Genomic DNA, 19,300 nt, shown 5'->3' on the forward strand with positions numbered 1-19,300 from the left:
CGGCGCTGCGGTCGGCGCGGACACGGCAGCTCGTTGCTCGGGCCAGCGCCGGTAAACCACCGATAAACCACCGATCAATCACCGATAAACCACCGATAGCCTGGACAAGCATCGGGAACGTGTCGGGCTCAGTTTTTCTGACGTTGTTTCCAATGCAGTAACCAGTAACCTGAGTTTGGGCTCCACTACACTAAACTTGGTTTCTTTTTGACTCAGGCTTGTCTGGTGATACAAACGGTCCTTGTTGCAGTTGTTGTTGTCTTGGAGGCTTCCGTGCTGATGTTCTAATTGTCGGGACACACCGGTGTTGATCTTCCATAATGTATATCTTCACGCTTAATGGTAAAGGCTTACGCAGTTTGTCAGCCAGGCCCAACCCTGCTGCACTTGGTTCCAGGCGTTGTTAGTCTGTTCGTGTCTCTAAGGCACTGGCACAACCTTGCTCCGTGACCAGTGCAGAATGTAATGACTTTTGACTTGGCTGTTCTACAGTGATTATACAGGAAAAAAAGTTACGTTTGATCACAGAATCCCAGGTTGGATGGGACCACAAGGATCGCCTGGCCCAACCTTTCTTGGCACAGCCTGGTCTAGACAAGCTGGCCCGGCCCTGTCCAGCTGAACGCTGAAAGTGTCAGTGTTGGCCAACTCGCTGGTTCCCTGGGGAGATTTTTCCAGTGGCTGACTGTGCTCATCACGAACAGTTTCCCTCTTGTGTCCGATCGGAATGTCCCCACGAGTAAATTGTACTCACCACCCTTTGTATTTTCCACGTGACTCCTTGTACAAAGGGATCTCCAGCTGCTTTGCAGCCACCCTTTAAATGCTGGAGCGTGGTGGTGAGCTGTCCCCAAAGCCCTCTCTTCTCAAGGCCGAACAGGCCCCGCTCTCTCAGCCTTTCCTCACACAGGGCTGCCCCATCCCCATCGTCTGTGTGTCCTTCTCTGGCCCCGTCCGGCCTGGCCACAGCTGGTGGTGCAGCGGGGACCAGAACTGAACACAGTCCTCCAGGTGCGGCCTGACCAGCGCTGACTAGAGCAGGGTAACGAGGTCTTTGTCTCTAGAGATGCCCTTGCTGATGCAGCCCCGTGGCCCGGTGGCCCCAGCAGCCACTGGTCACTCGCTGAGCTGCTTGTCCCCCAGGTCCCCGCGCAGAGCTGACCCGGCCGGGAGACCCAGCCTGTGCTGCAGCCTGGACTGCGCGTTCCAGACGCCAGACCTTGCGCTGGTCCTTGTGGGACTTCGTAAGGTTCTTGTTAGCCCAGAACAGGCCACGCACCAGACCCAGTGTTTGTCCCAAACCTGATGTCTCACCGGCACCCACAGCTGGGTGTTCAATTTCTAGACAGATCACTGGGACACTGGTCTCTCTTGTGCTTAATAAGCTTGTTTCCATTGCTTATTTTTTGACGGGATTGTACATTTTACACCATCTTCTTCATTTCGTTACTATATTTAAGCCTGTGTGAAACAGGTCTGTCCTCCGTTGGATTTCTGCAAGTCCTCAGCAGAGGGTTTATAGATCAGGACAGGTGGGAGCAGCTCTCCGAGGAGGCTCCAGTCCCAGAGGTCTGACAGCATTTGAATAATGGACTAGAGCAACCCTGCAAGTGATGAGCGTCTTCAGGCCACAAAGTGTTTTGATTCATCCTTTCGCTAGACCAAGAGCTGGTTTACACTTGGACACGCTGCGTCCTTCAGGCGTTTGGCAGTGTTCCTTCGGCAAGTGGCGAACAGCTGAAAACAGCTTTGTTTCCGTGTGTGGAAGGGTAGGCACAGCATCAGCTAGGCAGGATTAGAGGTGTCCAGAGGGGCCCAAATCAAACCCCGGGTCTGCTGTGCGGTGTGTCTCTGATTACCTGATTACCCTTTGGGACTCGGGCGTACGGGTGTGTGTACACGCGTCTGAAACCACCCCTGCCGAGTGACATTGTTCAGTTCATGAGTCTCATGGTGCTGCTTTCTGTGTGCCCTCTGCAGAACTACAAGGTTCTGCACAAGTACGTAGCTCTGTACGCAACCCACCTCATCCGGGAGGGCAGCTGGGACAAAGCCCTGAGCCTGTACGTGCACCACGGGGTACCTGCCAACCCACAGGTAAGGAAGACGGGACAGCCCCGTGTGAGCCGCCGGTGTGCCGCGGTCTGCGCCGTGACGCGCTCCAGAGCCGAGCTGGGCTTGCCCGGTGCTCAGCGTGTCCAAGCCGCTTCAGCCCTGCTGGGCGTTGTGCCGGAGGCTCCTCGGTTGGAGTCGGTGCAGTCTCCTGCAGATTCTGCACGGGGAAGGAGCAGGGGGATTGAGTAATTGTGGCTTTGAGCAGCTTAACCACCAAAACCAGAGTAAAAGGAGCCGTGTTTGGCTCCCTGAGAGCACCGGCAGCAGGAGCATCCGTCCCCGTTTCCCCGCCTTGTCCCGTAGCGCCGTTGCGCCGGCCGTCTGCAGCTCCGAGCCCACGGCAGCGCTGCCGCCCCTCGGCCTGCGCTTGGCTTCTGCTGGCTGGCTGGCTCCCCCAAGATTTCTCTCCTTTTTGTTGCAGAATTTCAACATTTACAGGCGTCTCTTCGTGGAGATGGTGAATGCGCCTGGCATGAACTGTGCCGAGGCCTATTCCAGCTGGGCTGATCTGCGTGACGTTCTGTTCCGCCTGGTGAGTGCGGCCGTGGCCCCGCTGCCTGCTGAGCTGCAGCCCCGGGTGCTCCCGGCGGCGCAGGGCGCAGAACCGGTCCGCAGCCGGTGACACGGGCGAGGGAACGGGGAAACGTCCACAGTGTGGATCGTGTGAAGTGGGCATGGCTGGGCAAGAGGAGCCCGGCAGGAGATGACCCTGCACTTGAGGCCACATCCTTGCAGTGGGTCTGGACACGGGCTCGCTGCGTCACTGCTGTGTAGGAGCCTGTGACAACATGCCAGCTTTCTGTCCTTCACTCACATTTGACAGCTTGGGTGGCACAAGGACCGGGGGAAAGCACAGAACAACTGAGCCTGCAGAACAAGTCCTCCCATCTCCCTAGAGATGCTTAGAGACTTCTGCTCCTGCTTTCCTGTCCCAGAATACCTCAGCCAGAGCCCATGACCGCCTCTTCTCTGGTTCTGTCCCATAAATACCCACTTCCGGCCCTTTGTCTATCCAAATTCACTGCTGCTTCGGTGCTCTGCGTTGCTGCAGCACTGTTGGCTCTGCCTTCTCCCCCAGCCTTGTCCCTCAGCTCTGTGTGGGACCCGGAGCACCCAAGGCCCAGCCCTTCTCCAGGCTGCCTGGGTATTGGAGATCCAGCTCTCTCCCGGCTCTTCCCTGGACTCGAGTGGATGAAGAGTGCCCTTGTGTTCTCATGTTCTCAGTTACTTTCCTTTTCTCTTCTTCAGTGTGAAAACTTGGTAAAGTCAAGTGAGGCGAACACTCCAGCACATGAAGATTTTGAAACGATGCTGCTGGTCGCCCACTACTGTGCCACCCGCTCCGCTGCTCAGGGCGTGAAGCAGCTGGTAAGGGCTTTGAAGTTCCTTTGCCAGGTGCCCACCTGAGTGCAGAACCCTGTGGGATGTGTGGGTCCAGGGCTATCCACGGTTCACTGTTCCACTTCATGGATCACTTGAACATTGTGGATGCACGAGAATGGGACTGTGATGGTCAGGGAGCCCACCACTGGCAGGTGGAACTGGAGATCGCCTTCTCTGACTCCTTGTTGTGGGACCTGCCCCCAGCCACTGAGACTGAGATGTAACCAGTGGGAAGCTGCTCCGTGTGTCAGGATGACTTGTGAGAGCAGAGGCACCGGTAGAAATCTGGGGATGGCACAACACTGTGCTTCCTCTGCAGCCGCCCTGGGCTGCGGGAGCCGCTGAGCCCCACACGTGGTCTGCGGAGCAGCCTGGCGTTGCGCGGGGCTTTGGGAGCTCGAGGGCCTGGGTGCCTGGCATCACACGGGGCTTTGGCAGGCACTGGACCTGTGTGCTGGGCTTCTCAGGGGCCCCGGGAGCTCAGGGGCTGGGTACTGCCCCTCACGAGGCACTGTGAGTATTTCTGAGCCTGACGTGCTCTGGGATTTGTTCTGGCCCACGATACGTAGCAGAGTCCCTGCTGAAGTCCTGATCTGTATGGGATTGTGGAGCTGCGATAGAGCTCAGTATGAGGTGAGACTGGAGCTGTGACAGACACACCTCATCCAGACAAACAGACCCACGCAGCTCTGGAATATTGAGGTGCTGGGTGGTCTGTCTGGGACTCTGAAGGAGGGGTGGCCTTCCTGGTTCTGATGCCATGGAACCTGTCTGGCAAGCAGAGAGTGGAGTCTGCTTGAATTCCTCACCCCCACTCAAAAATTCCTGTGTGATCAAATGTGGCCGAACACCCAGCAGGCTGGTGGGGAGGCTGGGGAGTCTCCATCCCTGGAGATACTTGAAACATGATCAGACACGTTCTGAACGAGCTGCTGCAGCTGACTGCTCTGAACCTCTGAACCGGGGCGTGGGGCTGCACCGGACACCACCAGGGTGTCCAGCCTCAGCTGTTCTGTGACTCAAATGGTGGGAACTTGGGTGTGGCTTCTAGTAAAACGGTAAGGTCTGTAAAGCAGAAAATCTTCAGGGGACAGCCCTCCTGTGTGCTCACACGGTCAGGGTGCCCATGGTCAGGACTGGGGTTTTCAGCCTTTGTTACGTGTTGGGAATATGAGGGTGCAGAGCCGCTGCTGCGGGTCTGGAGCAGTATGAGCTCATGAGATCCCTTCTGACCCCATATGTTCTGTGCTGGTGTTGGGACTTCTCTGTCCCCTGTGTCTGCAGGACACCGTGGCCGCCAAGCTGTCCATCGCCCTGCTGCGCCACACCGAGCTGCTCCCTGCAGACAAGGCTTTCTACGAAGCCGGGACAGCTGCCAAGGTAAGAGCTTCTGCCAGCGGGGCAGCCGGGGAGGGGGAGGACCCCACACACAGGGACACGCAGCCTCATCTTCCCCATCCTGCCCTGGCTGTGCTGGGACACCAGCAGCCAGACACTGGTGCACCAGCAGCCAGGCACTGGTGCACCAGCAGCCAGGCACTGGGACACCAGCAGCCAGACACTGGTGCACCAGCAGCCAGGCACTGGGACACCAACAGCCAGGCACAGGGACACCAACAGCCAGGCACTGGGACACCAGCAGCCAGACACTGGGACACCAACAGCCAGACACTGGGACACCAGCAGCCAGACACTGGTGCACCAGCAGCCAGACACTGGTGCACCAGCAGCCAGACACTGGGACACCAGCAGCCAGACACTGGTGCACCAGCAGCCAGGCACAGGGACAACAACAGCCAGACACAGGCAAACCAGCAGCCAGACACTGGCACTGGAGGCCTCTCAAACAGCTTCCAGCCTCTGTGTTTGTGGTGGCACAGCAGTGGGTGGTGGGAGCGCGGACCTGAGCAGGCAAGGGGACATGACCTGCAGACCCAGGGACTGACCAGAGGCCACGTTACGTTGCACGGTGCTGTTAGTGCAGATGCAAGATGCCCTGGTCTGCCTTGCTCTGGGTCCCTCAGTGTCACCTTCCTCCTGGTGACAGGCTCTGCCGCCTGCCCGGACGCAGGGACGCAGCAGCGAGTTGTCACCAGTGCCTGACTCCGTCCCACGGGCCAGCTTGTGGCCGCTGGGCTGGTTGTCCCAGGGCTGCCTGCGGAGCGGTGCTTCGGGACAGTGAGCTGGGATGGGCGCTCTCCTCCTCCGCTCCCTGTGCCGCGGCGGGACATTGTGGCACAAGGGGAGCCGCGTCCTTTCCAGCCATTGCTCCCGCAGGAGTTGTGGCTGCGGAGATCAGCTGCCGGGTCTCACCTGGGATTCCTCTCTGTCCTAGGCCGTCAACTGGGAGAGCATGGCGTTCATCTTCCTGAACCGCTTCCTGGACCTCTCGGATGTGCGTACAGCCGGCTGGGGAGGGCGGGCGATGGCGCGGGGACGGGGCTGCAGGGCCACGCCAGACCCTCCTGGGCCCGGCACCCGAGGCTGCCGATGGAGCCCCCGACGGCTGCCCGGTGTGTGCACAGCGCTGGGGACCCCGCACGAGCGTGCAGGGCACCTGAGCACCCTGACCGTGTCACTGTCCAGTGCCACCGCTCATGAGCACCCTGACCGTGTCACTGTCCAGTGCCACCGCTCCTGAGCACCCTGACCGTGTCACTCTGTCCAGTGCCGCCGCACCTGAGCACCCTGACCGTGTCACTGTCCAGTGCCACCACCCTTGAGCACCCTGACTGTGTCACTGTCCAGTGCCACCGCACCTGAGCACCCTGACCGTGTCACTCTGTCCCGTGCCACCACACCTGAGCACCCTGACCGTGTCACTGTCCAGTGCCACCGCGCGTGCACGTGGCAGCAGAGAGCAAGCTGACCTGACAGTTGTGGCCGGGGGTCTTCTGCTGCAAGTGCCGTTGCAGCTTTCCGGGCTGTTCGCGGGAGGGAGGATCCCCGCGGGTAACGGCTCAGCGCTGCACCGCTGCGCCGCGGGAGTCCTGTGCCAGTGGGCTCCTCGAGCAGCAGGTGGGGCAGCAGAAAATGCCAGACCCCAGTGCTCCACCACGTCTCCTTTCTCAGGCCATCGACGAGGGAAACCTGGACTCTCTGGACCACTCGGATTTCCAGAACACAGACATTCCCTTTGAAGTGCCGCTTCCCGCCAAACAGCACGTGCCTGTGAGTGTCACCTGAGCCGTGAGCAGGGACGGGGGCAGCGTGGGACAGCAGAGTGGGAATGTCCTCAGCGCTGCCCTGAGCCCCCGCCCCACCACAAACGCGCAGGGAAACACCTGCGCCTGCTCCCCTCCCAATACACACGTCCTGCGCGCACACGTCCCGCTAGCGGTGCCGCGGGCAGCAGCCGGGCAGCGGCGCGGCAGGGCTGTCAGGAGCGCCCTGTGCTCTGCCCGCAGGAGGAGAAGCGGGAGGAGGTGAGGGACTGGGTGCTCACCATGTCCATGGACCAGCGGCTGGAGCAGGTGCTGCCGCGGGACGAGCGGGACACGTACGAGGCCTCGCTGGTGGCTGCAAGCACGGGGGCGCGCTCCCTGCCCTGCGTGCTCACAGGTGAGCACGGGCGCTCGCGTCTGCGCGGGAGCGAGGGCTCTGGGAGGGATCTGCGCCGTGCTGTTCGAGTCGGCGGGGCCTGTGTGGCTGTGGGACCAGCTCTGGCAGGATGGAAGGACCCATTCTTCCAGTGGCAGTGACTGGGCGCTGGAGCAGGCTGCACAGGAGCGGTGGCATCTCTGTACCTGGAGATCACTGAAATCCATCTGGGACACACTCGGGGGTGACCGGCTGCGCCCTGTTTGAGCAGGGGGTGGTCGGACCGTACCGACCTCAGGGGTCCAGTCCAATCTCCGCCATCCTTGTTTCTGTGGGTCTGTGGCCGTTCAGCGCGCACAGTCCTGCCCAGCACCGACACACGTGCAGTGCCCGGCCCTGCTTTGTGTCCCCTGCCAAAGCTGTCTGTCCTGGCAAGCGCTGTCCCCACGTGCGGTGGGACCTGAAGCGGAGCAGAGAAGGGAACGGGGCGCTGTGCCGCAGCACGAGGGCTCTGGCTCCGAAGGCGAGGAGAGGCTGCTATCGTGTGACACATGGGGTGTTCCTGCCAGAGGGCCAGGCCTTCATTTCCCTCAGTCCCACCACCCTGGGCACCCCCTTCCTCACCCGGGTGTCTGGGAGCCCCTCGGTGCCCACGGGGGAGGGCAGGGCCGCGGGTCTGCGGGGGTCCTGGCTCCCTTCTGAGGGCCACTGTGCCACCAGGGTACCCTGTGCTCCGGAACAAGATCGAGTTCAAGCGGCCAGGCCGAGAAGCCAACAAGGACACGTGGAACAAGTTCCAGATGGCTGTCAAGGTGAGCCAGCGTGCCGTGGGGCAGGGGGACGGGCGGGGGCGTTCAACCCCTCTCTGCAATGGAACATCGTCCTGCTGGGTGCAGACACACTGAACCGGGTGGTGCACCCGCCGTGTGCTGCGGGGCAGGATTAACCCCCTGGGAGCTGGGGCAGAGCCAGCCGTGGCTGCACAGCTCTGCCGGCCCCCGGGCGCCCCCTCACCACGGCCTCTCTCTGCAGACGTCCCACAGCCCCGCATGCCAAGACGTGCTCAAGTTCCTCAGCCAGTGGTGCGGGGGACTCCCCAGCACCAGCTTCTCCTTCCAGTGAGCTGCACCATGGCTTTCAGTCTGTTCCTCAGCACCCGCCACTTCCACCCCAATAAACGTTTCTCAGCCCCGCTGTGCTCCTGTTTGGCAGAGAACGCCACATCCAGGCACTCGTGTAGCTCCCAAGGCACAGGACCATAACCCCGTCTGCCGGCACCTCTTGGCCTGGCCGAGCTGTGCTGAACAGGCGCCTGTCCCTGCTGGGCCACTGTCACACTGGGACCGCATCCCAGGCCCTGGTGGGGACAGTGTGGACAGGGGCTGACACACCAGCCGACCGCCATCCCATCAGCGGCTGCACCCGGGGCCGCTTCCAGCAGCCAGTGTGAGAATGAAAAGTTTATTCACTCAGGGAACCGACAGAGGCGACAACACGGGTTCTTCACCCGCCGCTCCTTGGCCTGGGCCCTGGCACGGAAAGCTGACCCCGCTCTGCACCAGGTCCGCGGGGCCCAGGCCAGCCTGGCTGTGTCCTCGCTGCGCGTACAGGAACGATGGAGCCTTTCCTGGGCCATCATGGGCCCTGCGTCTTGGGGAGAGAGAGGGAGAGCGTCCCGGCCCCACAGCACCTCTGGGCCAAGGCCGCCAGGTGGCCCGGGCGGTGCGTCTGGAACCTGCAGCGTCTGTCCCAGGTGGGGTGGTGGGGCTGGGGGGAAGCACAAAGGCACATCCCCCCACAAGCCCCTCCCCCCACACCGACACGTGGGGCAGGAGCGCGGTGCGGGCGCCGCGTCACCTCGCTGGCCCCAGCGCTCCGCAGCGTCACCGGGGAGGGAGCAAGCGCGGGGTGCGCGGCAGGGACGGGGCGCTGGGCCCCCAGCAGCGGCTGCAGCCCCTGCTTGGGAAGAGCTGTTCTGGGGGCCCAGCGTGGCAGGGCCGCTCCCGACAGCAGCTCCCGTCCCTCCGGCCCCCGGGCGCGGCCGCGCTCCCCTCGGCAGCTACACACGAGTGTCGGCACGCCCGGGCAGGAGCTGCTGCAGCTCCCGCGGCCCCTCCTGCGCGGCGCTCGGCCCGGCCAGCTGCAGGGAAAAGGGTGGTTACTCAGGGAAAGAGGCAGGGCTGCGACTACCCAAAACAAAGGGGTGCCAGTCTGTCACCATGGCTGGATAGAAGCGGTACAAACGTGACACTGCCCCATATCCCCCGTCCCACTGCTGCACAGCCCGCTCGAGTGAGAACGAGGGCCCAGCAGCACCCAGCACCTTCAGAACAGCGGCGACGGTGGGGCAGAGAGAGCCGTCCAGACCGCCGGCACGTACCTGCTCTTTGTCACAGCTGCGTGCGCAGGGACCGATGCCCCGCAAGATCAGGGCCACCAAGCAGCACCTGCCCGACAGCACAGCCTCGGTGACCGCCAGCAGCATGGAGGGGAACCAGAGCGCCAGGGCTGTGTCCTGCCGAGCAGAGGGTCGGAGCTCCCTCAGGGATCGTGGTTCACCGCGCCCGGGCTGCCCACGCGCGGCTGTGGGGGCAACGGGGGAGAGGAGAGGGGAGAAGGGAGCGGGAGAGTGAGAGGAAGAGAGCGTGGGCAAGAGAGAGGGGTGAGAACGAAGGAAAAGGAGAAGGAAGCAGAGACTAGAAGAGGAAGGGAGGAGCGCGTGCTGGCCCTGCACACTCACATAGATGCGGGTGGTGTTGAAAGGACAGTCGTTGGTCGCTATGGCCGCGCGGGCGTCTGCGGGCAGCGCGGCGCTGTTGCAGCCCCTGACGAGGTGCGTGCCCCGGCTGTGCACGGTGAGCGCGATGGCCAGCGCCAGGCCCACGCTGCACGCTGCGGACAGCAGGCAGTTCAGCAGGGATGCGCCCAGCAGGGTCCAGTGCTGCGGGCAGCGGGAGAATGCGTGAGAGCGGGGCAGGGCAGAGCGGGCAGTGCCGGGCCGGGCACACCGCGCCGCCGCACGCCCCGCCTGCGGGTGCCGGGGCGCTGGGAACCCCTCAGGTGTTTGCACCGAGCCACCCCGTGCAGGCTCCTGCCCCTTCGAGCGTGGCTCAGACCTGCACTCCCATGAGGCTTTTGCACCGTTCGCATCCCTCACCCCCCGGTGCGCCCAGAGCCACCGGACGCCCCTTTCCCACGGGCTCCCGTGCCCGGGAGCGCCAGCACAGCCTCAGCTCCCCCAGGCGCCGGGAGCCCCGGCAGCCCCGCCTCCCGCAGCCCGTGTGGGCCCGCCGCGGGATGCCCGGCCCCGGCTGAAGTGTTTCTGCTCCGGGCCGGTGCCCGGTGCCCGCGCTGCTGCTCCCCCGTCCCGGTGCTGCCGCCGGGGCCGCGCCGGCGCAGCGGGCGGCACCGAAACGCCGCGAACCGCGAGGCGGAAGGAGCCGCCGGGGACAAGGTCCAAGGGAGCGGCTGCCGAGGGACCGGGCCCTGCCGAGGGACCGGGCCCTGCCGAGGCCCCCGGCCCGCCCGGCTGCCCCCCCGCGGCCCCGCACTCACCAGGGCTGCCCGGGACAGGTTGTGCGACACCAGGATGGCGACGATGCCCACGGCGATGCTCTGCGGGGAGACACCGCGCTCGACTCGCGGCTCGGCAGGGCCGGAGCCCCCCCGCGGCCGGACCCCCGCGGCCCGACCCCCGCGGCCCGGCCCCCGCGCTCACCAGCAGCCCCGAGCCCACGGACACCACGTTGGCCACCGCGTACTCGGGGGTGACGGCGCGGCGGGCGCCGGCCACGTGCCGCAGCACCGAGCCGTGCACGATGGCGCCCAGCACCAGGCTGCCGTGGCCCAGCACGATCAGCCCCAGCCCGCAGCGCATCAGCCGCCGCGGCTCCGCCAGCGCCCCCGCGGCCCCGCGGCCCCCGCGCCCCCCGGCCATGGCCGCCGCACCGACCCCGCCCGCGGCCGCCCCGCCCCGGGGCAGGGAGCCCGGCCCGCCCCGCCCCGCCCGGAAAGAGGCAGCACTCGCGTATTTACAAAACAGTTTATTAAAAATAGGAAATGATAGAAATGAGATGCAGGAGCGGCGCCGCCCCCGCGGGCTCCCCCGCCGCGCACCCCCGTGCCCGCAGAGCCGCGCCGGGAGCGCCGGGCCCGCAGCGGGACCCGCAGCCCGCGCCGCCGGGGCGAAACCAGTAAACAAAGTGCAGCCGAGCAGCGCAGGCGGCCAAGCGGCGGGGGCGGCCCCGGCTGCCCCGGGGGCGGAGGAGCGGAGCCGGGGCGGGGGGCGGGGCTGAGGGCCGCCCGCTCACCTTTAAATTAAAAAAGAAAACGAAGAAAAACAACTCTGTGCTGTGCAAAAGACACTTTGTACAATTCAAACAGAACAAACTCCATGCACATGAACGAGGGGGGCTGCAGGCAGCCCGAGCCAGGACCCGGCTCCCCGGCACCACCTGGCAAACCCCAACAGAAACAGGGCTGGGAATAATACTGATGCACAAAGTCCCCTTTAATAGGCGGGCGGGAGGATTGTCGCTGGCCCAGCCACGGCACATGCAGGACGAGCTTCCAAGCGCTGCAGCTGGGGCTGGCGGAGGCCCGACGGCGATGGACGCGCGGGAGGGGGCGCGGGCAGCGAAGCCGCGCTGGCCGCCTGGGCCGAGGCCGCTAAGAAGAGACGGTGACGGCCGTCAGGGCTCCGTTCCGGGTGTAGTAGAACTTGCTGAAAGCCTCTTCAAGTAAACAGGTAAGTCTGCTCTGGTCAGCCTGGGAAGAAGGAGCCGCAGTGAGGGCAGGCCCAGCCCCTGCAAAGCTCGGCTCACAGAGCCGGGCTCAAGCCTGCCGGGCAGACGGGCAGGGGCCGTCTCGTTCCTCCTGCCCCCGGCTGAGCCGGAGCGATCTGCACAACCCTCTACTGGTGACCCGTACCCCGCTCACCTCGCTGATGAACCCCAGCTGCACCAGCTCTGCTGCCAGCTCCTGGATGTTGTCATCTGCAACACAGGGACGGGTGTGAGCCGCGCTCTGAGCGCAAGGAGCAGGGGAGGAACGGTACTTACTGGGCTGCAGGTCACAGCTCAAGTGTCGATTCAACTTGTCTTCCAGTTTCAGCAGCAGCGTTAACTGCGAGGTAGAGAAGTTCTCATGAGGGACTGCACAGTGCCCACAGGCACCCAGGAGCCCCCCAGAAATCCCCATGAGGACAGGAACCCCCCGGCTCAGAGCCCCGGGGAGCCCGGCAGAACCACCACATGCAGCTCCGCTCCAAACCATGGCCTGCAGCACCATCCTGCACAGCAACCCCAGATCGGGGGGCTGAAAACACGTGCTACGGGCCAGGTGAACCACGGGGCCTGGCCCTGGGCCCAGATACCGCAGCGGTGGGGGGGGAGCAGCACACCGGCTGCCCCAGCACGGCCATGCAGGTGAACGTACGTGGTGCTTCACTCCCTCCTCCACCGACTCGATGTTGCACTGCATCAGCACCACCTGCAAGACAGGCAGAGGCCCGTGAGCGCCGCGCGGCGCCGGGGGGCAGGACGGAGCTCCCGTGCCTCACCTTGCGGGTCTCCACCTCGGCGGGCTCGGGGGTCGGCGTCTTCACCGACGGCGGAGCGATGGGAGATTTCACCACCACCTGCTGGGGCTGCTGGGGCCGCGGCATCCCGAACGCCGTGAGCGGGTAGATGCCGTTCCTGCCGGAGAGGAGCGGCGCCTGACGCTGAGCTGCTCTGACACCTTTGCAGTCTCATACGCAGTGTAAGTTTCCCTTCCAAAACAACACAACAAAACTCCTACCTGACATCCTCCAGAAACTTGTCCAGCTCCAGCGCTGGAGACTGAGAGAAGCTGGGAGAGAAAGAAAAGAAGCACTAAGGTGAGAAGTCATTGAGAAGTCACCTAACATAACCATCTTTGGGTGCAACTTCAATCCCCGCGTCCCAGACTGTGTCGTGGGCAGGATGAGGGCAGCGGCAGCGAAGGGCGAGGCGGGCTCTGGTTCTCCGCTGCAGGAAGCAGCTGCTCACGGGAGCGAGGGACGAGGCAGCACTAAGCACAGCAGAACGGGTCTCGCCGCCCTGCGCAGCGCACACCGCCGTTCGGAAGCCAGCCCAGCCCACGCCACGTTTCCAAAGACCCGTCACACCAGACCCGCGCAGCCCGGGCCCATCTCGGAGCAGCCGATGCGCAGTGCGACCAACCGCACCACTCCAGTCCAGGGATCCAACGCTCTGCCCGCGTCTTCCCACTGGAGCCCAGGACCCTTTCGTTCGCCGTGGTTTCTCTCCCAGACGGCTCGTTCAGCGTGCTGGTTCAACACAACGTCTCACACAAAGTCTTCCCACCAGTTTGTTTTCAGTTCCGGCCCCTGACTCCCTGAGCACCCTCCTCGCTGGCGGAGGGGGACGAGCAGCACCGGCCGCCCTGCCCTTTGTGCTGTAACTTGTGTCTCTGCTGCTCTTCCTGTTCCTCAGCCTCGAGAACACTCGGTTCCTGCACGCGGTGACGATTCCAGCCCCGGCCAAGTCGGCTCTGACCCGTGCCAGGGCTGCTCTGAGGTCACCACACCGCACCGGTAACGGCGTCAGACGCTGCACCCGGCCTCTGTGCCCTCCTGTCCCGCACCCGCACCCCGACATCACACCTGCTCGCGGGCAGCCCAGCGCCGCGCTCACGACGAGCCCGAGACCGTCGCTTCCCGTGGCGCTGCTCCTCGGCCGAGCCGCAGCTCTTCTCTAAGGCTGCACTTGCCTTTGCGCGGCTCAGGGCTCGGCGACGCCACGACCGCCCACAGCGAGGGGCTCACGTCCTCCTGGCTCTGATACACGGGGACACAGGCTCTCCGACCTTGCTGACTCCCCAGTAAAGCACCTTCCTCCCTTTAGTCAGTTCAGCTTTTCAGTGTCCGCTTGACACAGCTTCTGTCAGACTGGCTGCAACAGGAGCCCTGAACCGCCGGTATTCCCCAGTCAGGGCCGCTCGAAGGGCTCCAGAGGTCGGCGACGAGTCCTGCCATGATCCCCAGTGCTCCGCCGTGACCCCGAGGGCTCCGCCACGATCCCCGAGGGCTCCGCCGTCCCACCAGATCCACGTGAGCTGCGCGTCTGCCCCGGTCCCCAGGCCGCTCTCCAGCCATCTCCAGCGCACACGACCTCTGTTCTTCCCTGTCCTCCAGGACGCTAACATTTTCAGCAAAAATTCAATGTTTCTGTAGCTCGGTTCGCACGGCCCTCCGATGAACCACCTGGGAATGATGCTCTCCGACATTCAGCATCATTCCTGTGCTTTCTTCTCCCTTCCCGAGCGCCTCCGCGGCGCTGCGCCAGCGCAGAGCAGGTCCAGGCGGGCACGTGCCTGACAGACGATGCTGCAGCTCGGAGCCCAACCCCTGCACAGCATCCGCCCTGCGCTGCTTTGGCTATTCACTCCTTATCCCCCACTTTCAACCTTTAACTAACAAAAACCTTTCCAAAGGGAATTCAGGACTACTATTTATTGGCACTACGAAGTCAGAACGTCAGCTTTCAGAAGGTCGGTGTGGCTCAGAGAGCTGCTCAAAGGAACGGTGCTTTCTAACTTGTCATCTTGATCACTTTGTTCGGTATGAGCGTCCCCGAACGCTGGGCTGCCCGGCAGCACCCGGCCTTCTCTGGAAACAGCATCCGCATCTCACCGGTGTTTCCGCTACCCCGAGCCGAGTTCCGTTACCGTTGTCACCCCCGCTGCTCCATTCGCACCGTGGTCCCTTAGGGAGCCACCTGCACCGCTGCAGGGGCAGCCGCGCGTTCCCAGCCGCTGCCCAAACCAGCCTTTCCCTTCGCGTGTTGTAAACGAGCTGCCCCGTGGATAAAACCCCGCAGAGCCCTTCCTCCAACAGGCGGGACAACGTGTGACCCGCCTGCGGCTGGTCCGAGTCGCCCCCCCAGACCGTCCAGCCGGGTTTGCGGAGGTGCTCCAGCCCGGGCTGACTGCCCAGCCCCCGCCTGGGGAACATCCCATCTCAGCTGGAAGGAATCCGCTCACAGACCAGGGCGCGAGGTCTGTCACGCAGGAGTCACCCCGCGCAGACCGTGTGCCCAGAGGGTGACCGCTCCTTCACCAGCGGCACCAGCAGCTGCCTTCTGTCCCCCAGTGGGTGGCGAAACACCAACACAAACGTGAGGAGCCCTTCGTGTCCATCACCCCAGTGCCCTGGCACCCGCCCCAGGCGCGCCCAGCCGCCCCGCCACGTGGTACTCACATCATCTTGACTCCTTCCCTGTCCTCGTGATTGATCTCTGCCAGCACTGCACTCATGTCGAGGTTTTTGGTCATTTCTTCTAGAGCATTTTCAGGAATCATATCTATTAAAAATGAAAAAAAGTTAGACCCAAACAACCACAATTCCTTTCCAACCTAAGAGAAGCAACGAAAGCCCAGGTGCTCTGTGCCGCCGGAGCAGGCAGGGCACCGCGCAGCCCGCGCCCCGGTCCGGCCGCGCGGACAACCGCGACGCTCTGCAGAACGCGGCACCGGGCGCCGTACTCACGCTGGTGCCCCACGATGCAGTGAGCGGCCAGCAGCTTCAGCGATGGCACCTCGAACAGCGCCTGGTGGAAGAGCAGCTCCCGGGCAGTGGGACGCTTGCCGGGGTCCTGCTCGAGACACTTCTGGATGAACTCCTGGAAGACAACGGCTGCGTGAGACCGCGTGCGATGCCGACGCGGCCGCGGGCGCCGGCCCGGCCCTCACCCTCTGCAGGGCGTCCTCCAGCAGCTGGATGGCACTGTTAATGGCCTCTTGCGGCACGTACGACGACTCCCCGTTACCCTGGATCTCCAGCACCGCCATCTGCAAACACAAAGCAGCGCGTCAGCCGTCCTGAGTGACCGAGCTCGGAGCGCGGCCAAGCTGAGGTCACGCCAGTCTGATGCTGTTTCAGGTCACGGTCTGCGGGCGCAGAGAACGACTGCTTCGTTACAATAGCTCGTTTCTGTTATCCCAGCAGATCACCAGGGAGACCTGAGAATGGCGCCAGCGTCACCTCAGACGGCATCTCCAATTTGAACCCCATGATCCGTTGGCTCGTGTTTCTCTTGATAATTACATCCCCTAATGAAGCCGTAACTGGACGACCAGCAGAGCCCGCAGCCCTGGCGGCCGTACGACGTGCTCTGGGCCACCGGCAGACAAGCAGGCACACGACGCCATCCAGAACCATCCACCCACACATACACCGATTCCCAGCGAGGACAGGCTGGCAAAAGACTCTGCACAACGTCTTAGGATTCAGCGCAGGCTTTGCTTCCTAAAACTTGTGTTTCCACAGTTCTCTTCCTGCTTCACCTATGGGATATGCGGCACAGGTTCCGGACTCTGCGGGCTCTGACAACCCTTCCCATAAAACACCCTCAGCAGCAGCTCCGTGCCACCTGGGCCTGCTGAGCGCAGGGGCAGAGAAACCACCGAGCTGCTGAGCCCAGGTGAGTCAGACCTGCACCCCAGCACCAGCAGCACCTGTCAGCGGGGCAGGCTGGCCCAGGGCAGCTGGGGCTGCACGTCCCCCCGCAGCTGCCGCAGCCAGAACGGCGAGTTCTGCTCCCCACGGCCGCCTGCGGCAGCGACTGTTCCGCCAGCCAGTGGGTCACACTTCAGAACTGGCCAAGACTTGCACAGTAATGAATTTTGCACCAGAAATTTCAGAGAGAACTAAGCATTACCGAGCTCTTTACGCCTCGGTGAAGCACTCAGGGGAGCCTCGATAGGGAGAACAACAGGCCCTCGTCCCCAGACTGACCCCATAACCACAGCATCTCCACAGCCCCTCTCTCCCTGCAGCTCCTTCCCTCTGCCCCACGGCCAAAGGCTCCACACTCACCTCCAGGGCACACATCCCAAAGGAGTAAATGTCCACGGCAGTGGTGACATTGGCAACCTCTGCAACACAGAAATAACACCGTTATCGGCCCATCCCTGCACCCAGCAGCACCGCAGGACCACCTCTGTGTCAGGCTGTGATAGCCCCGCAGCCTCCTCTCCCTCCTCTGCTATCAGGAGACAGAGAAGTTGGAGCATTTAAACAGGCAAATAACTCAAAACTGTTAACGGGATGTCTCACGAGCCCGCAGCTGAGAACAAGAGGCAGAAGAGCTCGGAAGCGTCAGTAAGGCCAACAACGCGGCTGCACCGTACCTCCGTATTCTGGGGCAAAGAAGTGCAGGTTCTTCTGCTCCTCACGACAGGTCTTCACGTGGTTGTTAATTGTGTCCGGCGCCACTAGAAGAAAGTCACAAACGTTGAGGATGCCGGAAGCTGCAGCCATCCCCGGCCAGAGCCCGGGCACGGCGGCTCCGGCGCCCCGGGTGCCCCGAGCACAGCGCGGCCGCCACGTCGCCCGCACCAGCCCCGCCACCCGCGCTCACGTTTCCTGTCGCCTCCTCGGCTGCAGATGGACCCAGGCAGCTCAGCACTACCTGCAAGAGCAAACCTGGAGGCCACAGCTGCTGCTGAGCGGCAGACAAGCTGCGCAGGACTCCTGCTGGGGTGCAAGTTCTCAAGCACCCAACTTAAATCAGACCTGCAGTGCCTGTCACGAGCAACTCAACTGTACCAGAAGCCCTGGAACAGCCAGAGGTGCCCAGATCACGGCAATCAGTCACCCCCACGGGGCTCTGGGAGAGGGACAGACCCACGGGGCAGCTCTTGCACACGCCAGCAGGGCACGGGTGCCAAAGGCCTCCAAACGCCAAGCCAAGCTGCTTACCGAGGAGCGACGAGCAGCCTGGGAGCAGAGCGGCCACAGCGACCCCACAAACCCCCGCGACCAATGCCACGAAGATCCGGGCACCCCCGGGGCCTGGGCTGTAACAGCACAGGATCCCGCCGAGCTCAGTACGCGGATTGGCAGAGTGAGCAGGAACCCAAGGCCCATCTGAAGCTGCACAGTGTGCGCAGCCGAGGCCCAGCACCCCCGGACACGGGCGCAGCAGCAGTGCCCGGTGGGGCCGGGGCCCTGGGGAAGGGCAGAGGGTCCCGGGGTCCCGGGGACAGACACCATGTCCACAGCACTGCAGGGATCCCGCACACCCCACCAGAGCTGCACCGACGTCCCGGGCAGGAACCCCAGCACGGAGCTGCCCGGCAACACCGTCCTGCAGGAGCGGAGCAGAGCCAGACCCGCACACAGACATCTTTCGAACCACGTTTGTTTAGCTGCGTTTTCCAACACATCTCTAAATACTGTTAGTACCGTGCGTTGGACGGCAGGCCCAGTTCGATACCCAGCCGCCCCGTGCTCTGCTGCTGGGCCCTGGTTAACAACAGAGGCAGCGACCGGTCCCCTAACGGACTATGGACAGAAACCTCAGCCGATAACATGGCCACGGCCACGCCAGAAAGGCAAGGACAGCGGGCCCTGGCCCAAACTGCGCACGCTGTCTCGTGGCTGTCTCTATCGGCCCACACGTCTGCGTCTCACTACGGACGTGGCATCGAGCGGCTCTGCCCCAGCCCCGCGGCATTTCCAGCCAGAGCCGGGCCTGCCCTGCCGTGGAACCGCAGCTCACGCAAAGGCGGCTTTGGGTCTGCTGCCGTGGGCCACCCGGGGACCCGTCCCCTCCGACACTCCGGTCCTGGTGCCCCCAGGTTCCAGAGTCCAGGAATCCTCAACGTGCATTCCTGTGGCTGTTGCAGAGCCCGGCTCTGCCGCTGGGCTACATGAGCCGCACGCGGGCCCGTTCCTGCTCTGTCAGCTCGTGCCCCAGCTCACGTCAGCGGCGCTGGAAGCCACGCGCGTGACCTCGCTGGTGAGGCAACGCAGCAGGGCGGTGGCGCACGGTACCGGGCGCCCCCTGCGCGGCCGGGCGCTCCGACACAGCTCCGAAGGACTCACCGCCAGGGCAGACAGACGGGCCATTACCCCTCGGGACGGCAGCTCAGAAGCTGGGATAAGAAGCCTTGGGTTTGGCCTGGTGTGGTCACTATTCTAGGTCCATCACCCTGGTGTGCGAGTCACTTAGGACAGACGGACGTTTGACAGGAGCTTTGCCTGAGCGCAGATTTTAAAGCGAACTCTGAAGTGTACAGCTAAGAACACACACTTCACGGTATCTGACACGAGCTCCTCTAACCGATTCACAGCCGCCACCCGCAGTGACGACTGTTCACTCTGAACGCTCAGATGCACGAAGGTGAAGGACGGTCTGTTAAACAATGAACAGCGAAGGTCAAAAAGGAAAGTCAGGTCACCAACATCAACTACGAACGCCTTCCTCAGCCACAG

The 19,300-nt window shown here is 63.4% G+C and overlaps 3 protein-coding genes across 5 annotated transcripts in view; 1 reads left to right on the forward strand and 2 right to left on the reverse strand.

Moving 5' to 3' along the window:
* The window catches only part of IFT172 (intraflagellar transport 172), a 39,651-nt gene extending 31,421 nt beyond the window's left edge, over positions 1–8,230 (forward strand). Inside the window, exons 40-48 of one of the 2 annotated variants that reach the window (XM_065055330.1) lie at positions 1,981–2,097; positions 2,537–2,647; positions 3,364–3,483; positions 4,783–4,878; positions 5,834–5,893; positions 6,571–6,669; positions 6,906–7,059; positions 7,759–7,850; positions 8,071–8,230. In XM_065055330.1, coding sequence (XP_064911402.1) covers positions 1,981–2,097; positions 2,537–2,647; positions 3,364–3,483; positions 4,783–4,878; positions 5,834–5,893; positions 6,571–6,669; positions 6,906–7,059; positions 7,759–7,850; positions 8,071–8,160 — 939 coding nt within the window. In that variant the 3' untranslated portion in view covers positions 8,161–8,230. The other variant, XM_065055331.1, reaches the window with a different exon arrangement.
* A 255-nt stretch (positions 8,231–8,485) lies between these two features.
* KRTCAP3 (keratinocyte associated protein 3) lies at positions 8,486–11,007 on the reverse strand. Its single transcript, XM_065055355.1, has 5 exons — positions 10,757–11,007; positions 10,594–10,653; positions 9,779–9,979; positions 9,419–9,553; positions 8,486–9,178 (listed from the first exon to the last, which is right to left on the reverse strand). Exons 1-5 carry the CDS (start codon positions 10,973–10,975, stop codon positions 9,098–9,100), a joined length of 696 nt encoding a protein of 231 aa, XP_064911427.1. The 5' UTR covers positions 10,976–11,007; the 3' UTR covers positions 8,486–9,097.
* Positions 11,008–11,066: 59 nt separating this feature from the next.
* NRBP1 (nuclear receptor binding protein 1) overlaps positions 11,067–19,300 on the reverse strand; it is a 32,537-nt gene continuing 24,303 nt past the window's right edge. The window contains exons 8-18 of one of the 2 annotated variants that reach the window (XM_065055344.1): positions 17,212–17,295; positions 16,898–16,956; positions 15,772–15,870; positions 15,569–15,701; positions 15,281–15,383; positions 12,838–12,888; positions 12,599–12,734; positions 12,475–12,528; positions 12,099–12,162; positions 11,977–12,032; positions 11,067–11,805 (exon numbers count right to left, since the gene is read on the reverse strand). In XM_065055344.1, coding sequence (XP_064911416.1) covers positions 11,707–11,805; positions 11,977–12,032; positions 12,099–12,162; positions 12,475–12,528; positions 12,599–12,734; positions 12,838–12,888; positions 15,281–15,383; positions 15,569–15,701; positions 15,772–15,870; positions 16,898–16,956; positions 17,212–17,295 — 938 coding nt within the window. In that variant the 3' untranslated portion in view covers positions 11,067–11,706. Of the gene's footprint in view, positions 11,806–11,976; positions 12,163–12,474; positions 12,529–12,598; positions 12,735–12,837; positions 12,889–15,280; positions 15,384–15,568; positions 15,702–15,771; positions 15,871–16,897; positions 16,957–17,211; positions 17,296–19,300 lie in introns of both variants that reach the window. The other variant, XM_065055343.1, reaches the window with a different exon arrangement.

Source organism: Columba livia, chromosome 3 (genome assembly GCF_036013475.1).
Source record: "Columba livia isolate bColLiv1 breed racing homer chromosome 3, bColLiv1.pat.W.v2, whole genome shotgun sequence".
Taxonomy (NCBI): Eukaryota; Metazoa; Chordata; class Aves; order Columbiformes; family Columbidae; genus Columba; species Columba livia.

Coding starts and splice junctions, on each gene's coding strand:
- KRTCAP3 (XM_065055355.1), bottom strand. CDS start 10,975: ATGGCCGGGGGGCGCGGGGGCCGCGGGGCCGCGGGGGCGCTGGCGGAG. Junction 9,980..10,593: donor ACCTGTCCCGGGCAGCCCTG/GTGAGTGCGGGG, acceptor CGCTGCCCGCAG/CACTGGACCCTGCTGGGCGC. Junction 9,179..9,418: donor GCAGCTGTGACAAAGAGCAG/GTACGTGCCGGC, acceptor TTTTCCCTGCAG/CTGGCCGGGCCGAGCGCCGC.